Genomic DNA, 14,690 nt, shown 5'->3' with positions numbered 1-14,690 from the left:
CCTCTATTCCTGTTCCCTCCACATGGCTGCTGCCAAGACAGCTTCTAGGCAGCCAGCTGGTTTGAGCACACCTGCCAGCACCTCAGTCTTAAAGTCCTGAGGGCTCCTGCATATTCCTGGTGCTCCTGTGCTTCCAGGGTGGCTTTCTGTAAGATAGAAGCGGTCCTGAAAGTAGTCTACCTATTACAAGCACGCATGTATCCCCTGCTTCTGCAGCAAAGCTGAGCTCTGACCGAAGGAACACTATCAGCCTTGCGTAAGGGTGCTTACCTGCCTATTTCTGTTGAAAAACATTCTACATACTGTTTTCCCTGCCTCTTCCTCCCACATGTGTCAGTGTTGTTTATAATATATACCATGTTTGGTACATTAGAGTTCAACTAAATTTTACGTCTATGGAGTAAAACAGAGTATAAGGAAACTGGTAGTTTAATTTTACCTGGAAAACTTTGGGTGCGCTGACAAGAGATGCTAGAGCTGATGACAAAGTAGCAGAAAAGATGCCAGCTGTGATGAGAGGACCAAAGCCAGACACCATGCTCATCACCTTTAGGAAAAAGAGAAGGAAAAAAGAATAGCCAGGCTTGCAGTTGGATGCACTCTTTGATCACGGACCCATTTAAGTACTGTGTTTCTACATGTCTCTGCTTTTCACAGTTCTAAATTCAATATAGTACAAGTCAGCTGTGAAGTAGGGAAATACGATTATTCCCATTGTAGTGAAAAGCAACAGAGGCATAGCCAAGTTTTTATACAAGTATGCAGCTGTCTGCAGAGGCAGGTGAGTACTCCATGAGATTTTCTCACCTCCTTTACTAACTGGTTGATATCAGTAACAGCCTCTGCTTGATGGGTAGATAGTCATCTTGGAGCAAGAAGGGAAAGTGGAAATGGCAGGAAGAAACAGCAACGAAATGTGGTTGGAGGCACTTTCTTTGGTTTGGGTTGGTTTGGTTTTTTTCTTGATTATTTAATATGGCTAAAAAAGAGAGAAAATGCCTGATTGCAGCAGCGTAAAAGCAGTGCTGCAAACAGTAACGATGGTCACTGTCAGGCCTCCCTCCACCCTCCCAGAGGGGCTGCACTGGCCTCTGTGACCGCTGAAGCAAAAGCGTTATTGAGAAGCACCAGACAAGGAAGATGAAAGATAAAGTGGACAGATGTGATTGCCAGATGCTTTTTGGTGTGTGGGAAGTACTCCAGAAAAGAAACCAGTTAATCTTGGAGATCTGTCAGATGAAGACATTATTTTTTTTTTTGTGACTTCAGTCTGGCAAAGATAAATGCAAGAAGTGAAAATCTGTGGCTGTACAGAGGTCACTGATTTAAAGGGTTGTCCTGGGTCTGGGCAGCTGAACTGAGGTGGGAGTGAGGATGGTAAATGATCAAGAAATGAAGGAAAAGTAGTCTGTGACAGGGCCAGTGTGTCCCTTTCAAGGTGGATACCTAGCCCTGTCATTTAGTAGAGCCAGCTGGGAAAAAAAGCAAGTGACTTTAAAAGCTACAAATGACTCGTTGAAAAGCAAGTGCAGGTGGGTGGTGAGCTCCTCTAGTGGGCCATGAAGCACAGGGGCTGAACAGACATCTGGGAGCTGTGGTTGTCAAACTGCAGAACTGCTTTACTTTGATGCTTTGTCTAAGCTTTATTTTGAAGAATAAAAATGGCAGTCAGTCTCTCTCTGGCCTAGGAGAAAGATCCCATTACTTCTCACTTGATTTTTCACTCACCTTTTTAAGAAGTCAGAACCCTTGCTTTTCGTACTTTGGCACAAACCTTTACCAGTGACCACAGCACCCCTGAGGTAAAATCACACCCATGTGTAAAGAGCAGTGAGAGGAGCTGCTCATCTAAAGGAGTTCCTGAGGTCTCCGTTAAGTCTAGATTTTGAATTTGAAGATGTTACTGCATATTGCTGCATGATACTTGTTGAAAGAAGGAGGTAAAACCTTACCAGAGTGCTGGGAGGGCTAGTGAATGGGCAGTATGAAGGTTATGTGGAGTGCAGGGGACTTTCCTTTTGGTTTTCCTATAGCTTTTACTTTTTTGGATAAAAGTGGATGTCCTGTTGCAGTTAGTTGTCAGCAAATAATGGGTTTGCAAGTTTGTACTCATGAATTCGTGTATTGCCTATGATTATATATATAATCTCATTAAAACCTGAAAATTATTCATCAGCCCATAATCACATGGCTGACTTGCACATCTGGAAAAATCATAGCCTAGGCTGCAGGCAGATGATCCATTGCAGCTCATTCCAGGTACAACTGTATTATTGACGTTCCCAGTAGCATCTCGTACAACACAGGAGGCTGTGGAAACAATGATATATTGTTATTTTCCTTCCTTGTGACATTGGAAGAATGTTTTTGCCAAGCTTTGTCTCTTAGTCTGCACACACTTTGTACAAGTGCTGCCTTAGTCTCATCCCAAAGAGTAGCATTTCATGTTGGGCAGATTACTTCCCTCTAGTGTGGCTTTGTTTCTCGTGTTGTCTGTAAGCAACTGTTGACTTCTGTTACTTTTAAAATAATCAGCCAGTTGACTAATGAGGACTAGCATATTTCTAAGAGTACAGAACCAGACAGAGATTAAAAATAGATTAACTAACTCAGAAGTATATTGTCTGCCTGTGACTACTTTTATAAATGCCAGTATTCAAAGAAAACTGGTCAGTGAGGGTCTTAGGTCTAAGCATACTTTGTGTATTTAAAAAGGACACACAGTTTCTTTAGAGACACAGATCCTCAGCTGTTCAAATTGACAGAGCCCAACGGATGCCAATATGGTGAGAAAAAACTTTAAAGAGGAGAAATTACCAATTTTCTGTTTGGTTTTATTAATATTTATGCTGTCTTTTTGTTTCCCATCAGAAATGGGAAGAAACATATGGAGTTAACTCAGAGTGCTGATCTTAACATCTTTAGTGGCTAAAATATAAGTTTATGTAGTATCTTCAAATATGTCAAAAACAATGTTCTTGAGGGTCCCCAAATAACCATTATCTGTTTAGCAAACCGGGGGGAAGTATTGCACTGAAAAACAGACGGTTCTGAAGTTGAAATACAGCTATTGCCTGTGAGAACAGAATGATGCATTAACACAGATTTATAACGGAAGTAAAGAATGATTACTTACACTTTAATTGAAGGGGAAATTTAGATCCAAATAATGCAATAGCCTGAGCTGCAGCTTGACCTGAGTATTCAGCCTTTTGTGTAAAGTGCAAGAAACGTAGAACTCAAGAAGACTTGAGATTCATCTCCCAGTAGAAGGGAGTATACTGCAGGGGTTTTATGCACTATTGAGGTATTTACTCACAAGTAAGAGAGTTATTTACAACACTCTTTCTTACAGTACTCTTAAAACAGAAAAATAAAAATATTTTTCTTGAACAGAGATTTATTGTACCCTTATAATGAGAATGTAATTGCTTATTCCTCCAACACAATTCATGGCTTCAGTGCAGGTCTCCTTTTTACTCTTGTGTCTGTTTTGTTACCTCACATTCCAATGTTATAGAGCACTTAGTCATGTAGTGTATCTTCTTTAAGACAGGCAATTGATTTCTGTCTTTGACATATAACATACCAAATGTGTGTGTTACTGTGTTGCTCATGAGTGCTCAGTAACACTACTGAGAACGAGCAGAAGCCATGTGACATTTCAATGTGAATGAGGAACAAAAGACTGATCAGAGGTTCCTTTAATCTTTATTGTGCTCATGGATACGTGCTAGTGGTCTTTGTCACTGAATCAAATGTGAAAGTAACCATACAAGTTATACAAAAGTCCAGCTGCCAAACAGGGACTTTTGTTTCTGCTGATTGCCGCTTTTTCCCCCACTGTTTTTAGATATAGTAAAATCAAAACAACTGTCTCTTTATGTAATAAATCCACAGGATGAAAAAGCATTGAGGTTAATCATTCATTTGCATATCAGGTTTTCAAACTTCTAAAATCTTATAAATTAAGATTTTAATAAATTAGACGTGAAGCAGAAGTTCTGTACTTACCGACACATATTGCCACACCAATGTAAGCAACTGTTGTAATCACGATGGCCAGCATTGTTCCTTTGGGTATCGCAATTTGTGGATCCTTAAAACAAAGCAATAACACAAAAAACACTGTGACTTTGTGTGCTGCAGTCTGACTACATTTGCATGCTAGGGAATCCTGCTACACCGTGATATGAAGATATCTTTAGAGGGTAGATTTTTATCATTTAGACCTGCACCAACAGTTTGTGTCCAAGCATGTAGCTGGTGAAGCGGTCCGGTGGTGTAGTTCTCCTATCCTGGACATAGTGAACACTGCAGGGGCAGAGTTGGCATTTATAGCAGCAGGAGAGTCCTGAGCTTTGCGTTTCTGGGAGCTTCAAGCTCTCTTTACATTGCAGTGGGCTTTATTTTAATGTTTCATGATACCACAGGTAAGTGGTTACTGAACTAACCATCAGACTCCTGTGGATGACAAGATGGGGCCATTTTTGGTTAATTGGTAGGATAAGTAAATAGTCACCCTGTACAGAATACAGTACTTTTGTAATTAGCAACTAGTAATTGTTAGTTGTGTCTTGACAACAGGCCACATCCTTTCACTGTTTTGACTTTAAATTTAGATAATTTAACAAGGCTGAGTTATAATGCTTACAGTCCAGCTCACAATATTGGCTTTGATCATGCAACTAAGTAAGAGTCTAAAGATCTGCATTATACATTGTAATTTTAAAGGAGATTTTAATAGTAGCCAACCATACAATTTAGTATGTGTTTGTTTATGCTAGGAAGCACTTTTTATGAATTGTCTTCTTAAATTGGTTTAGTGAGTTTTTTTAAGTCAAAGATGCATGGAATGCAGTTTAAGACCCAGACTTTTGTACTTTTATAACTATGCTCATTGCATGGGAAAAAAATCAAAATACAAATTTGGAGTGTCGTGTGAAGCATGGATGAATGACTTAACTGTGTTAATAATTAATATAATTTTTAAATGAGGTAGGGACTTACTGAGCTGAAAAATAATTGCAAAGTCACCTCAGCTGCATAAGACCTTTTGCCCTCAGATCATGGTAACCGTAATTTATACAGTTCTGGTGTGCGTGTCTTAGGTGGTTGTTTTTGTGGAGTCTCATGCTGCAATCTTAAACACTGTAACCTTAAATCTTAGGGTTAAAGCTTCTCACAGCTTTACAACTTTTAAATTTTATCAATAATTGAACATATATTTAATATGCTGTTAGCATTTTAGGATCTGCTCCAAAATTCTCTGAAGTCACTAGGAAGACCAGCTGTTTCTGTAGGTTGGCTTTGGATTAGGCCACTTTGTACATAGTGTTTGCGACTAATTCTAAAGAAAGTTTGATTGGTCTGTTTTACAGTTTTTGAATACTTCTTAGCTTGCCTTTTGGATTTCTGGAGAGGCTAGTTAATTTAATTAGACCTGTCTAATGCATCTAAACATGCTCAGTCGGGAATCTGCATCCTGGAGGACTTGGTTATAGAAATCCACTTACCGCCAGACTGAAACAACTGCAGAGCGCCAACAGGGGAACTGCTTCCCCTGCTCTGCTCAGACTCTTTCAAACAGCTTATGAAAGAAGTGCTGCTGCTTTGGCAGCTTGCCATGTACATAGAGCGCCGTGTATAGCAAAATAATTATTTTTGATAAAAGGATGGAGAGGGTGTGAGGCTGATTCAGTCTCACTGGACAGAAGTACAATGATTTGGGGTTTTTTAATTAAAAATGGAATCTCATAGATGCTAGTAGTGTCTCAGTTTCTACACATTTCCCTCTGTGCTTGGCTTCAAAAGCAGTCCTTTAAAAACAGAGGAGATGAGGCACGCAGCTCGGTGTGAGGAAGGGAAACAGAACTGGCTGTCAGGGTTAGTAGGATCTGGTGAACTTGTGACTACTGTGCCAATAAAGAAATAACAGACCTTTGGTTAAATCCTTAAGGTATACGAGACGGTGGGTCTATATGGTAAAGCCAAAGAATTTCATTTGACATGCTGGGGTTACCAAGGTGTGAGCTACGTCTTTTTGTATGTTGAGGGTTTCTTTGGTGGTGGTTGTTTGTTGGTTTTTAGTATTGGTTTGCCAACTTGAATTAAGGATACCCCTGATGCATTTCTGAATTTCCTGTAATATTACAAAGTATTGATTGCTCTGCATTTACTAGAGATTTTTTACCAAATGTTTTGCTGAGCTTTGAATTATTTCAGCTTCATATTTAGCTTTAAATACTTTTTGCATAAAATACACTGTGCAAAGTGATACAAAGTAGAGGGCACTCAAAGTTGAAACTAAATTCCTGTCCCTAATTTACCAGTATGTTTAGATATTGGAAATATCATCTCATACAACTGCTATACTGCAAGAGGAGAGTGGGAACCTGACAGAATGGCCACAGCAAGACAATTGGACACCGCTGGACCTCCTTTCCCTTTCTCTTCAGACTTCTTTCTTTTGTCACAGCTGCAAACCTGCAGCTTTTCCTTTGAGCAGCAGTAGTGACATGGGATTGGGACATACTTGCTTTCATTAAATGCTCTGTTTGCTCTGCCCTTGCTATGACCCTGAATAAAAAAAGCCAGTCTCCACCGATTCTTTGGAGGCAAACATGAGCTTAACATGAGCTTTACAGGTGTGGGTTTTGGGCTTTAGATTTTGCAAAAGAAGAGTGCCAGGAGATACACGTGTAATCTCTATGTTGTATGCTGCTAATGAGTCATTAGTGATATATTATTACAGTTTATTGAAACATGCTTTTAAATGATACAGCAAGCCAAATCTAAATGCAGTCATTTCTGTAAATAGCCATAATGCATTATGAGAGAAAATGTGAACTGATGTCTTTAAATAATAAAGCAAGTACTTAAAAGGGAGATTTTTGCTTCCCAAAATAAGACATGATTTAGGACTGAATACAGTGTTGATTCATAATTTGTTTTCTTGTTCTTTTTTCAGGCTACAGCTAGTGTTATGAAGTTAGTGAAATACATACTTTCAGATCTCCTGAGATATTGGCTCCTGCAAGAATGCCAGTGGCAGCTGGGAAAAAAATGGCAAACACCGAGAAAAATCCTTCTCCGCTTCTGAAATCTGGTCCAAAGTTTTCTGCAAATATTGATGCTGCAAATATAGGTGAAAATGAAACATACCACCAGGATTTGATTTCAAAGTTACTTACTGAAGAAGGTGAATAAGCTAGTCTTTCATGTCTGGACAACTGGGTTTGAATCTGTCTCATATCATAAGCAAAGTGAATTTGATTTCCTTAGTTTGGTCCCCAGTAGGATGTGCTTGTCTGCATCTCAGAGATACAGATCCATATCGAAGTGACAGGAGTGTCACTACAGCGCTTGCACTTAGCACTGTGTAGAACTTTGTCTGTGCTCTGCTGATATATAAATGACACAAGCTGCAGCTAACTGTGCTGTCAGCTTCAGCAGCAAAGAGACAGGCTCAAAATTAAAAATCAAAAAAATTGCCTTACTTTGGAAGCTTACTTAAAGTCAAGCAGAAGATCCTGATCTTGTGACCTTTTTGAGTGGAATCCTTAACTCAGTATGGAATGCAAACTTATTATTTTATGTGATAGATAGCAAGGTTACTTGCCTTGGTAATTAAAAAAGCCTCTTGCCTTCTTTTCGTTGTTGGTAGGAATGACTGTCCCAATAAAGAAGTTTGCAATGGCAATAAGGAGAACAAATAGGAGAATAACTTGAGCCTGTTAATAGAAATAAAAATATTTTCCTGATGATTTCAATTTACATTGACTGTGGAGATGGCTATATACTAAGTTATCTGTATGTGTTCCCTGTGAAAGATTAGTAATTTCTATAGTTTTTAAAAATACCAGGGATCAAGATAGCTGAATCAGCTAATGACAACAGCAGATAGTTTTTACTAAGGGAGTTAAGAAATATATAGTTATAATTTAATTTTATGTTAGTTTATTTAAAAGAAAAGGCAAAATGAAACAGCTAATGCATTAATATCAAGTATAAGACATTTTTATATTGTTATAAAATTTATTTAGTTGCAGTGGGTTGTCACTTTAAGGGTTATAACATCTAAGTAGTTCTAGTCTCCATCACAGCAGAATGTAATAATAAGGGTGCTATTCTGGACCTGATTTCAATAGCGGTATTCTGCCCTCTAAAAATATTTCCATTTGAATTTCTATTTTGAACTTTTTTTTTACAGGTGAAGGAATAGCAGAAATCATTAGAGATTAAGGAATGGAGAGCAAATAGAGCTCTTCTGCTGAGTAGAGCTTGAGAGAATACAGTGATAAAATCGTATATTTTTTTTACTACTGTTTATTCTGTCAAGCTGCATCAAAAATAAGGGCAAAAGGGGCACTTACTCAAGGCTCCAAATGATGCCATGAATTATAAAAATCAATATAATCAAGCTGTCTACAGAACACAAACTTCCCCTTCCCTTTTAAATGTATGTTCAAGGAAGAGCACAGAGTAATTGTGCTTTCATTGAATGTAATGATTAAACTGCTATTGCTTTTAGAAAGATTAAGCATAAACTGAAACAGAGTGCTTTTGAAAATTCCATCTGTTGTATAGCATTCCTTAGACACAAATGCTGTACAGTAGTCTAATATACTGCTTGCTTTTATGTTCTTTTAAAGGTTTACCTTTGCTTCCCATTCCATGCCAGCAACAGAGATGCCGAGAAGACATACAACAGTTATGGTACCTATTATTCTGATGTCGTTGGACTCATCTACCATCAGTGTATCACTCTCCTGAAAGCAGTAAGAAATATTATTAGAACCAGTCTTTTTCTGCCCAACTGGTGGGATCTGGTAACAAGGTGAAATAGAAAGCAGCGAGCTGTCAAAGTTTCAGAGATTTATGAGACCAAGTGTTTGTATGTCATGTTCCAGCTGGCTCTCTGTAGTTGAGGTTATTTGGCTGTCTAATTAGATGTCTGTTTCTTTTCTGCTTTTGCGATTCTTGTTGAGAAATGTATTAAATATATTCATAAGGTAGAAATAATGGAGAAGCATTCTGTGGCACATTTAGACAGACCAGCTTATTCCCTGCTGAAGGTGTCCCTCAAGCCTCAGCTAAAAAAGTATTACCACTCAAATACATTACAAAAAACCAAAATACCCCAAACCAAACCAACCAACCAACCAAAAAGCCCCACAAAACAAAACCAACAAATCAATTTAATCATATACATGAAAAATCTACCTTTACCTTAAGAAGTTCTACAACTGTTTCCGCAAATCCAACTACGTACATAGCAACTGCCACTGCGTTTGCAAAAGCAAAGATAAGTCCTATAGATCCACCAAACTCTGGGCCTAGACTTCTTGAGATAAGGTAGTATGCTCCACCTGCAGACAGAAATGGTTGTTATTTCAGCACAACTAAATGCTCAGGTTTTGCTTATTTTTCTCACATGAATAATAGTGCAGGAATCTCTGCCTTTAGCCTAACAAATGTAGTATTTGACCTGTATTAATAGAGGACACTGATTAAAAAAAAGGAATGTGTTTTGTACTGGTTCTGCCTTTAGACTTCTCTGTATGCCTTTTTATTGCAGAAATCTTGTTAGTGCTTATTAGCATGCAAAACTGGACCTTCAAATAATTTTTCATGATACATAATATAGTAACACAGAGCAGACAGAACCTCACTTCCAGACAGGTTTTAACTTACTTGGATCTATCCCAATGTTAGCATGAAAGATCATATTCTGTGGTACCTTGTAAAAGCTCCTGCATAATGATGCAGTGAATCTTTAATCTCTTTTGCATATCACCATAAACAAGGCATATTACTTTGTCAGTTAATTATTTCATCTTATCTCACTGGCACTTAATATTTATTGTCAGGAAGTGTTTAAGATTTTAATTTACTGTTGATCTATTGAGAGAGATCACTCCAAATACATTTATTTATTATTGCTTTTCTTATAGCACTATTATCTCAATTCTTTTTTATTTTTACTAACCCAAATCTGCAGGATTTTGTATTTTTCATGAGATCATATTTACTTACCTCCTCTTACTACTCCATTAGTGCAAATGGCAGACATGGAGATACCTGTTAATGTTGTTACTACTACACTCAGACCAATAACTATGATTCCAAGACCTGAAAGATCCGAAAAAGAAAGTATATTCAAGTGTATTCAAATACCTGTTCTGCTTAAATGACGTAGTAAGAACTTGCCATTTTCCACAGAGGTTAGAGGAAACCGGTTGTTTAAGGCTCTGAAATGCACTAAAACTTTGTTTCATAAAATACCTGACAAGCACTTTTCCAGCAAAATTATTTACTCGTCTTCCGAGGAGTAGCTGAAATGTAAGGAGTTTTATAAAGAAGGTATTAAATTGATGATATCCACTGATCTGAATCAGTCTTTGAAATGAGAGGAAGAGATGTCTCATCCTCAGTGTGTCCAAGGATATCCAACCTGGAATGCTCTGGGTAAGGAAGATATGCTGAAAGGTAACAGAAGAAATCCATGAAAAGCCGGAAGCCATCCCTTGCTCAGCAGTAGGCAGGAACATCTGAAACGTACTTCACAGACTGAACTGAAATCTGGGATTTATTAGAAGTGACAACTCAAACATGCCGTAAATTGTGATTAGAGGTGGCTAGCATTGTTACCTTCCAGTTTCTTTAGATGTACCATTTGGTTTATCATCCCTCTGGTTTGCCTCGTATGAAGATAATACATAAAGACCTTTTTGGGCTTGAAAGCATTAGTAACCCTAAGATTTTTACCTCCACGGACAAACCCATTAGTTGCTATTGCAGAAGTTGACAACCCAGTAATTGAGGTTACCATCGTGGCAAGAAGAATTATGAATACTCCAAGACCTGTCAGTAATAAGAAGATAAAATATTTTACTCATGTTCCATGATTCCTACAAATCATTCTCTCTTTAAATTGAATTTTCAGGCCAGAATCAGAGCAATAAACTGAAAAGATGGTTTGTTGACCACTTGCAGTTTGCAGAACATTTCCAAGGAGGCCATGTCACGGTAGTAAATTATTCCCATCTGTCTTCAAGCAGTGATTCTTTCTGATAGGAGTACCCTAGCCAGAAGTTCTCATGGTTTTCAAAGGCTGCAGGAAATGAGCAAACAAATGTCCCTTGGCATGGATGCTTCTATTTGCTCTTAATATACATCCTGGCTGTTTAAGTTAAGAGATTGACACATTAACCAGAGCTCTTGTAAGAACACTGCTGTCTTTGATCAGTTAATTAAATATTGAATCAGAGAAAGACTCTGTGTAGTTTCATAGTGCACCAGGACAAAGAATCTATCAGGTAGAGAGACAAGACCTGAATGCGAGCCTTCTACATCCTTACTTGCCCAGCTAACGGGTGCTGTGCTTCCCCACTGTGTCCTCATCTCCCTGTTTCCCTGCAAAAAGTAGTTTTACTTTAACCAAAGACAAACATTTTAAAATGGAAATACTGCTTTTTAGATGCCATTTACTTCAACAGGTGACCTGTAATGTATAATCTTAGAGAACTTTGAATATTTTTTTTTAGCTGATATCATAAAATTGCATAATTAAACAAATAATATCTGAAGATGAGTGATAAGTGTTTATTACAGATGAACTGGGTTTCAGGCTGAGTAAGACTCTGAGTATGTTTCCAGTCTTTGGCTATATGGTCAGGTTTCTGTTAATTTTGTAAAGCTGTACTAGAAACTGTGCAAGTAGGAGGTGCCTAGTATGATTTAGAATCATAGAAACATTGCGTGGAAGTGGCTTCTGAACGTCTGTAGCTGAGCCTCCCAGTCACAGCAGGACTATTGCCAACACAGGATTAAATCAGTGATGGCTTTGGCTAGCTGGGTCTTGAAAACCTCCATAAACAAAGATCCCACAGCCGCTTTGGATTACGTGTTCCAGAGCTAGCCTACCTGACCGGTGTTTTCCTGTGTGTACAAACTGGACCTCCCAAGCTACAATCGTAGCCATTGCTTCTGTTACAATTTCTGGCACTACCGAGAAGAGTTTGGCCCTGTAGTTTCAGAATACTTTCTTGTTTCAAGCCAGGTGAAGAAATAATAATGACATTTTTGTCTCAACTTTACTGCTTCTTTTCCCATTTCTATCTATGAATGGAAAGGAAAAAAACTTTTTTTTAAAAAAAGAAAAAGAAACAATTACAGTTTGGCACCAAACATGGAATCAGCTCTTAATTTTATCTGAACTTGCTAATCCTTATGCAATAGCTCTCTTGCTTCTGTAAGGTACATAGGTTTTCAGTGTGGAACTGAAGATTATACATTGCTTGTAGCAATATTTATTGACCAGGGCTCATCCAAATTGAAACTTGGATCCTACCACTGACATCTAGCTAGAAGTACTACAAACATATTGATTTATCTGCTGTATTTTTACCTTCTGGCTTCCAGATCAGATTCCTGACTTCAGTTCATACTGGATGTTTCTATTATAGACATCGAATCCCTGAATGAATGTTCTTTGCTGCTTAAATTAGAGCCACGTTATCATAATTCTTTCAGATAGAACAATGTAATGTGTGAGATATAAATGATACATAATATGGTGTAGAATATTTAAAATTATTTGAGCCATAAATCATGTTTATCCTATCGATTTGTGAACTCTTACTATAGCTAGTCATGCACCTATTTTGTATGCAGGTCTGTATAACAAAAAAATATCTATATGGTCATTCCTTTTGGTCAGCTGCCATTACATAGAAGGATATTGTTAAACCATGCAAAATTTTTGCCAGAGAAGTGGCTGAATATGACTTTTAATCAGCTGTTAACTCTTAAATTGAGTAAGTTAGGCACAATATTCTAAAAATAGCTTTAAAATTATTTGGTAAGTGCAAGTGCATCCTAAGGAGTATTTTTCCAGGATTTTCTACTGCCTTTCATAATTCATGTTAACATCTGTATGATAAATAGCATCAGATATCTTGCTAATTCAATGAGTAATATCTGCTTGGGAAGGCTTTAATGTTAATAAAAAATTTTGTTAAGATCTAAGAAGAAAAGTACATAAAGTAAAGTGACTTAACCAAAACATTGCTGTAATGTTATTGTAATATGAGGGGCCAGATTTTCAGTTAACATAAACTTGGTGTTTTTCACTGCCTTTGGCTAATCATTCCCTGTATAGGTATAAATACAGACTTCAGAGAGTCCCCAGATGTTAGGTGGAAATACCAGACTAGTTTTGGACCTGGAATCTTGTCAGGACCATACTGTCCCTTTTTTCCCAGCTGATGATAAACAGAGCACCTTGTTGGAATGTTATTTTTTTCCCCTGTAAGAGCTTTTGCCCAAGACAACCTATGAGGATGTGGAAATAATTGGGTTTTCTCTCTTTTGCCCTCTAATGATGGGAATATAAATGGTGCCCAGATGGTGGTTTAAGTGACTCATTTAATTTCCATGTTAATAGCAGTACCCAATGAAATCCCAGAGCCTTCGTGATGATGAGCGTCCATCACTGTTCTCCTTAAGCAGCTTGGCTAGGGACTTAAAGCTCATTGCTTATAAGACATTCAGAAAATGCATTGGGAAATTATTCAAATGGAATTTGATGTCTCATTTTCAGAAGTAAAACTAACTTCCTTACATAAGCCATGCAATTTTGAAAAGCAACAGCAGAGCAATAAACCGTAAGAAAGGAGTGTCTGCTTATCAGTGAATTAAAATGGTAAAATTAAATGTGAAAGCAGAAAGGCTGTAACTGATGTTGGTGCAAATTAATGTTAAAAACTGATTAAAGTTGAGATTGAAAACCAGGCATATGGCTGCTAAATAAGTTGTTCTAAAATGAATTACTCTTGCCTATGGCTATTCTCACACCTCAAAACAAAGTAATACTTCTTGATGATCTCAATAAGTTACTAAACTGCCCTTAAAAACTAATTTTGCATGAAACCCCAGAGCAAAGTCTTGGCAATATTAAGATGCAGAATTTTCATGGCAAGGCATATACTTATGAGTGCCCTGGGCTGTATGCTCTCATTTGGTATGCATCATAAAATCAGCAAGCACCCCTTTGTCAGGCACAGTGCTAGAGCTACGCATGGAGCACTGCTAAAGTAGTAAAGTTCTTCCACTTGGGTCTGATTCTTTTATTGGTTTGGTTGATTATTTTTTCCTATTTGTGTCTCTCTAAGGTTGCGGCTGGATTTTTTTCTTAATAAGCATTTTATTTACTTCTGTTTTTTAAAAAACTCAGTCTTGCTTAAGTGAAACTTCTGTGAAGTTACTGTATTTTGTTGGAAATGAGACTTCAATCATGCAAAACTTTTGGAGTTGATTCAGTGTTTCACTTCCATTAACAAGGAAGTGAATGATATTTATGTTCAGCCTGAATTTGAACACTGAGTTTTATCCAAGACCAGGAGAGTTGACACCCTAAGGCCAGAGTTTGGACTCCAGCTTGTGCCCACTTAATATTCCCATTCTGTGAGAATCCATACTGGAATGCTCGCCATTCAACCTTTTGGACTGCTGTTTTTGATGAGCCCTGGGTGCCAGTCAAAGGTTAGGGCCCCATTATTCTAAACTGTATGATCACGTAACAGTGACACCGCCGTCGCAGTTCACATTTCTGTGCTTCCCCAGAGCAGCAGCTTGAGAAAGGGAGTTGTACCACCCCACTACACTGCTTCTTACTGAGCTGCTCT

At 37.9% G+C, this 14,690-nt stretch overlaps 1 protein-coding gene and 1 long non-coding RNA gene across 5 annotated transcripts in view; one reads left to right on the top strand and one right to left on the bottom strand.

Moving 5' to 3' along the window:
* SLC12A1 (solute carrier family 12 member 1) overlaps positions 1-14,690 on the bottom strand; it is a 52,244-nt gene that overhangs the window by 26,646 nt on the left and 10,908 nt on the right. For 2 of the 3 annotated variants that reach the window (XM_056347682.1, XM_056347683.1), the window contains exons 5-12: positions 10,039-10,134; positions 9,232-9,371; positions 8,661-8,771; positions 7,622-7,733; positions 7,008-7,135; positions 4,015-4,099; positions 2,159-2,310; positions 440-547 (exon numbers count right to left, since the gene is read on the bottom strand). In XM_056347682.1, the coding sequence (XP_056203657.1) occupies positions 440-547; positions 2,159-2,310; positions 4,015-4,099; positions 7,008-7,135; positions 7,622-7,733; positions 8,661-8,771; positions 9,232-9,371; positions 10,039-10,134 (932 nt within the window). Of the gene's footprint in view, positions 1-439; positions 548-2,158; positions 2,311-4,014; positions 4,100-7,007; positions 7,136-7,621; positions 7,734-8,660; positions 8,772-9,231; positions 9,372-10,038; positions 10,135-10,770; positions 10,867-14,690 lie in introns of all 3 variants that reach the window. The other variant, XM_056347684.1, reaches the window with a different exon arrangement.
* The window catches only part of LOC130153197 (uncharacterized), a 47,339-nt gene that overhangs the window by 31,535 nt on the left and 1,114 nt on the right, over positions 1-14,690 (top strand). For both annotated transcript variants that reach the window (XR_008823256.1, XR_008823257.1), the window contains 2 exons: positions 6,971-7,201; positions 8,655-8,780. This is a non-coding gene — a long non-coding RNA (uncharacterized LOC130153197). The remainder of the gene's footprint in view (positions 1-6,970; positions 7,202-8,654; positions 8,781-14,690) is intronic.

This window comes from Falco biarmicus, chromosome 7 (assembly GCF_023638135.1).
Source record: "Falco biarmicus isolate bFalBia1 chromosome 7, bFalBia1.pri, whole genome shotgun sequence".
Classification (NCBI taxonomy): domain Eukaryota; kingdom Metazoa; phylum Chordata; class Aves; order Falconiformes; family Falconidae; genus Falco; species Falco biarmicus.
The sequence above is the reverse complement of the archived record's forward strand: the minus strand, read 5'-3'. Positions and strand labels throughout refer to the sequence as shown.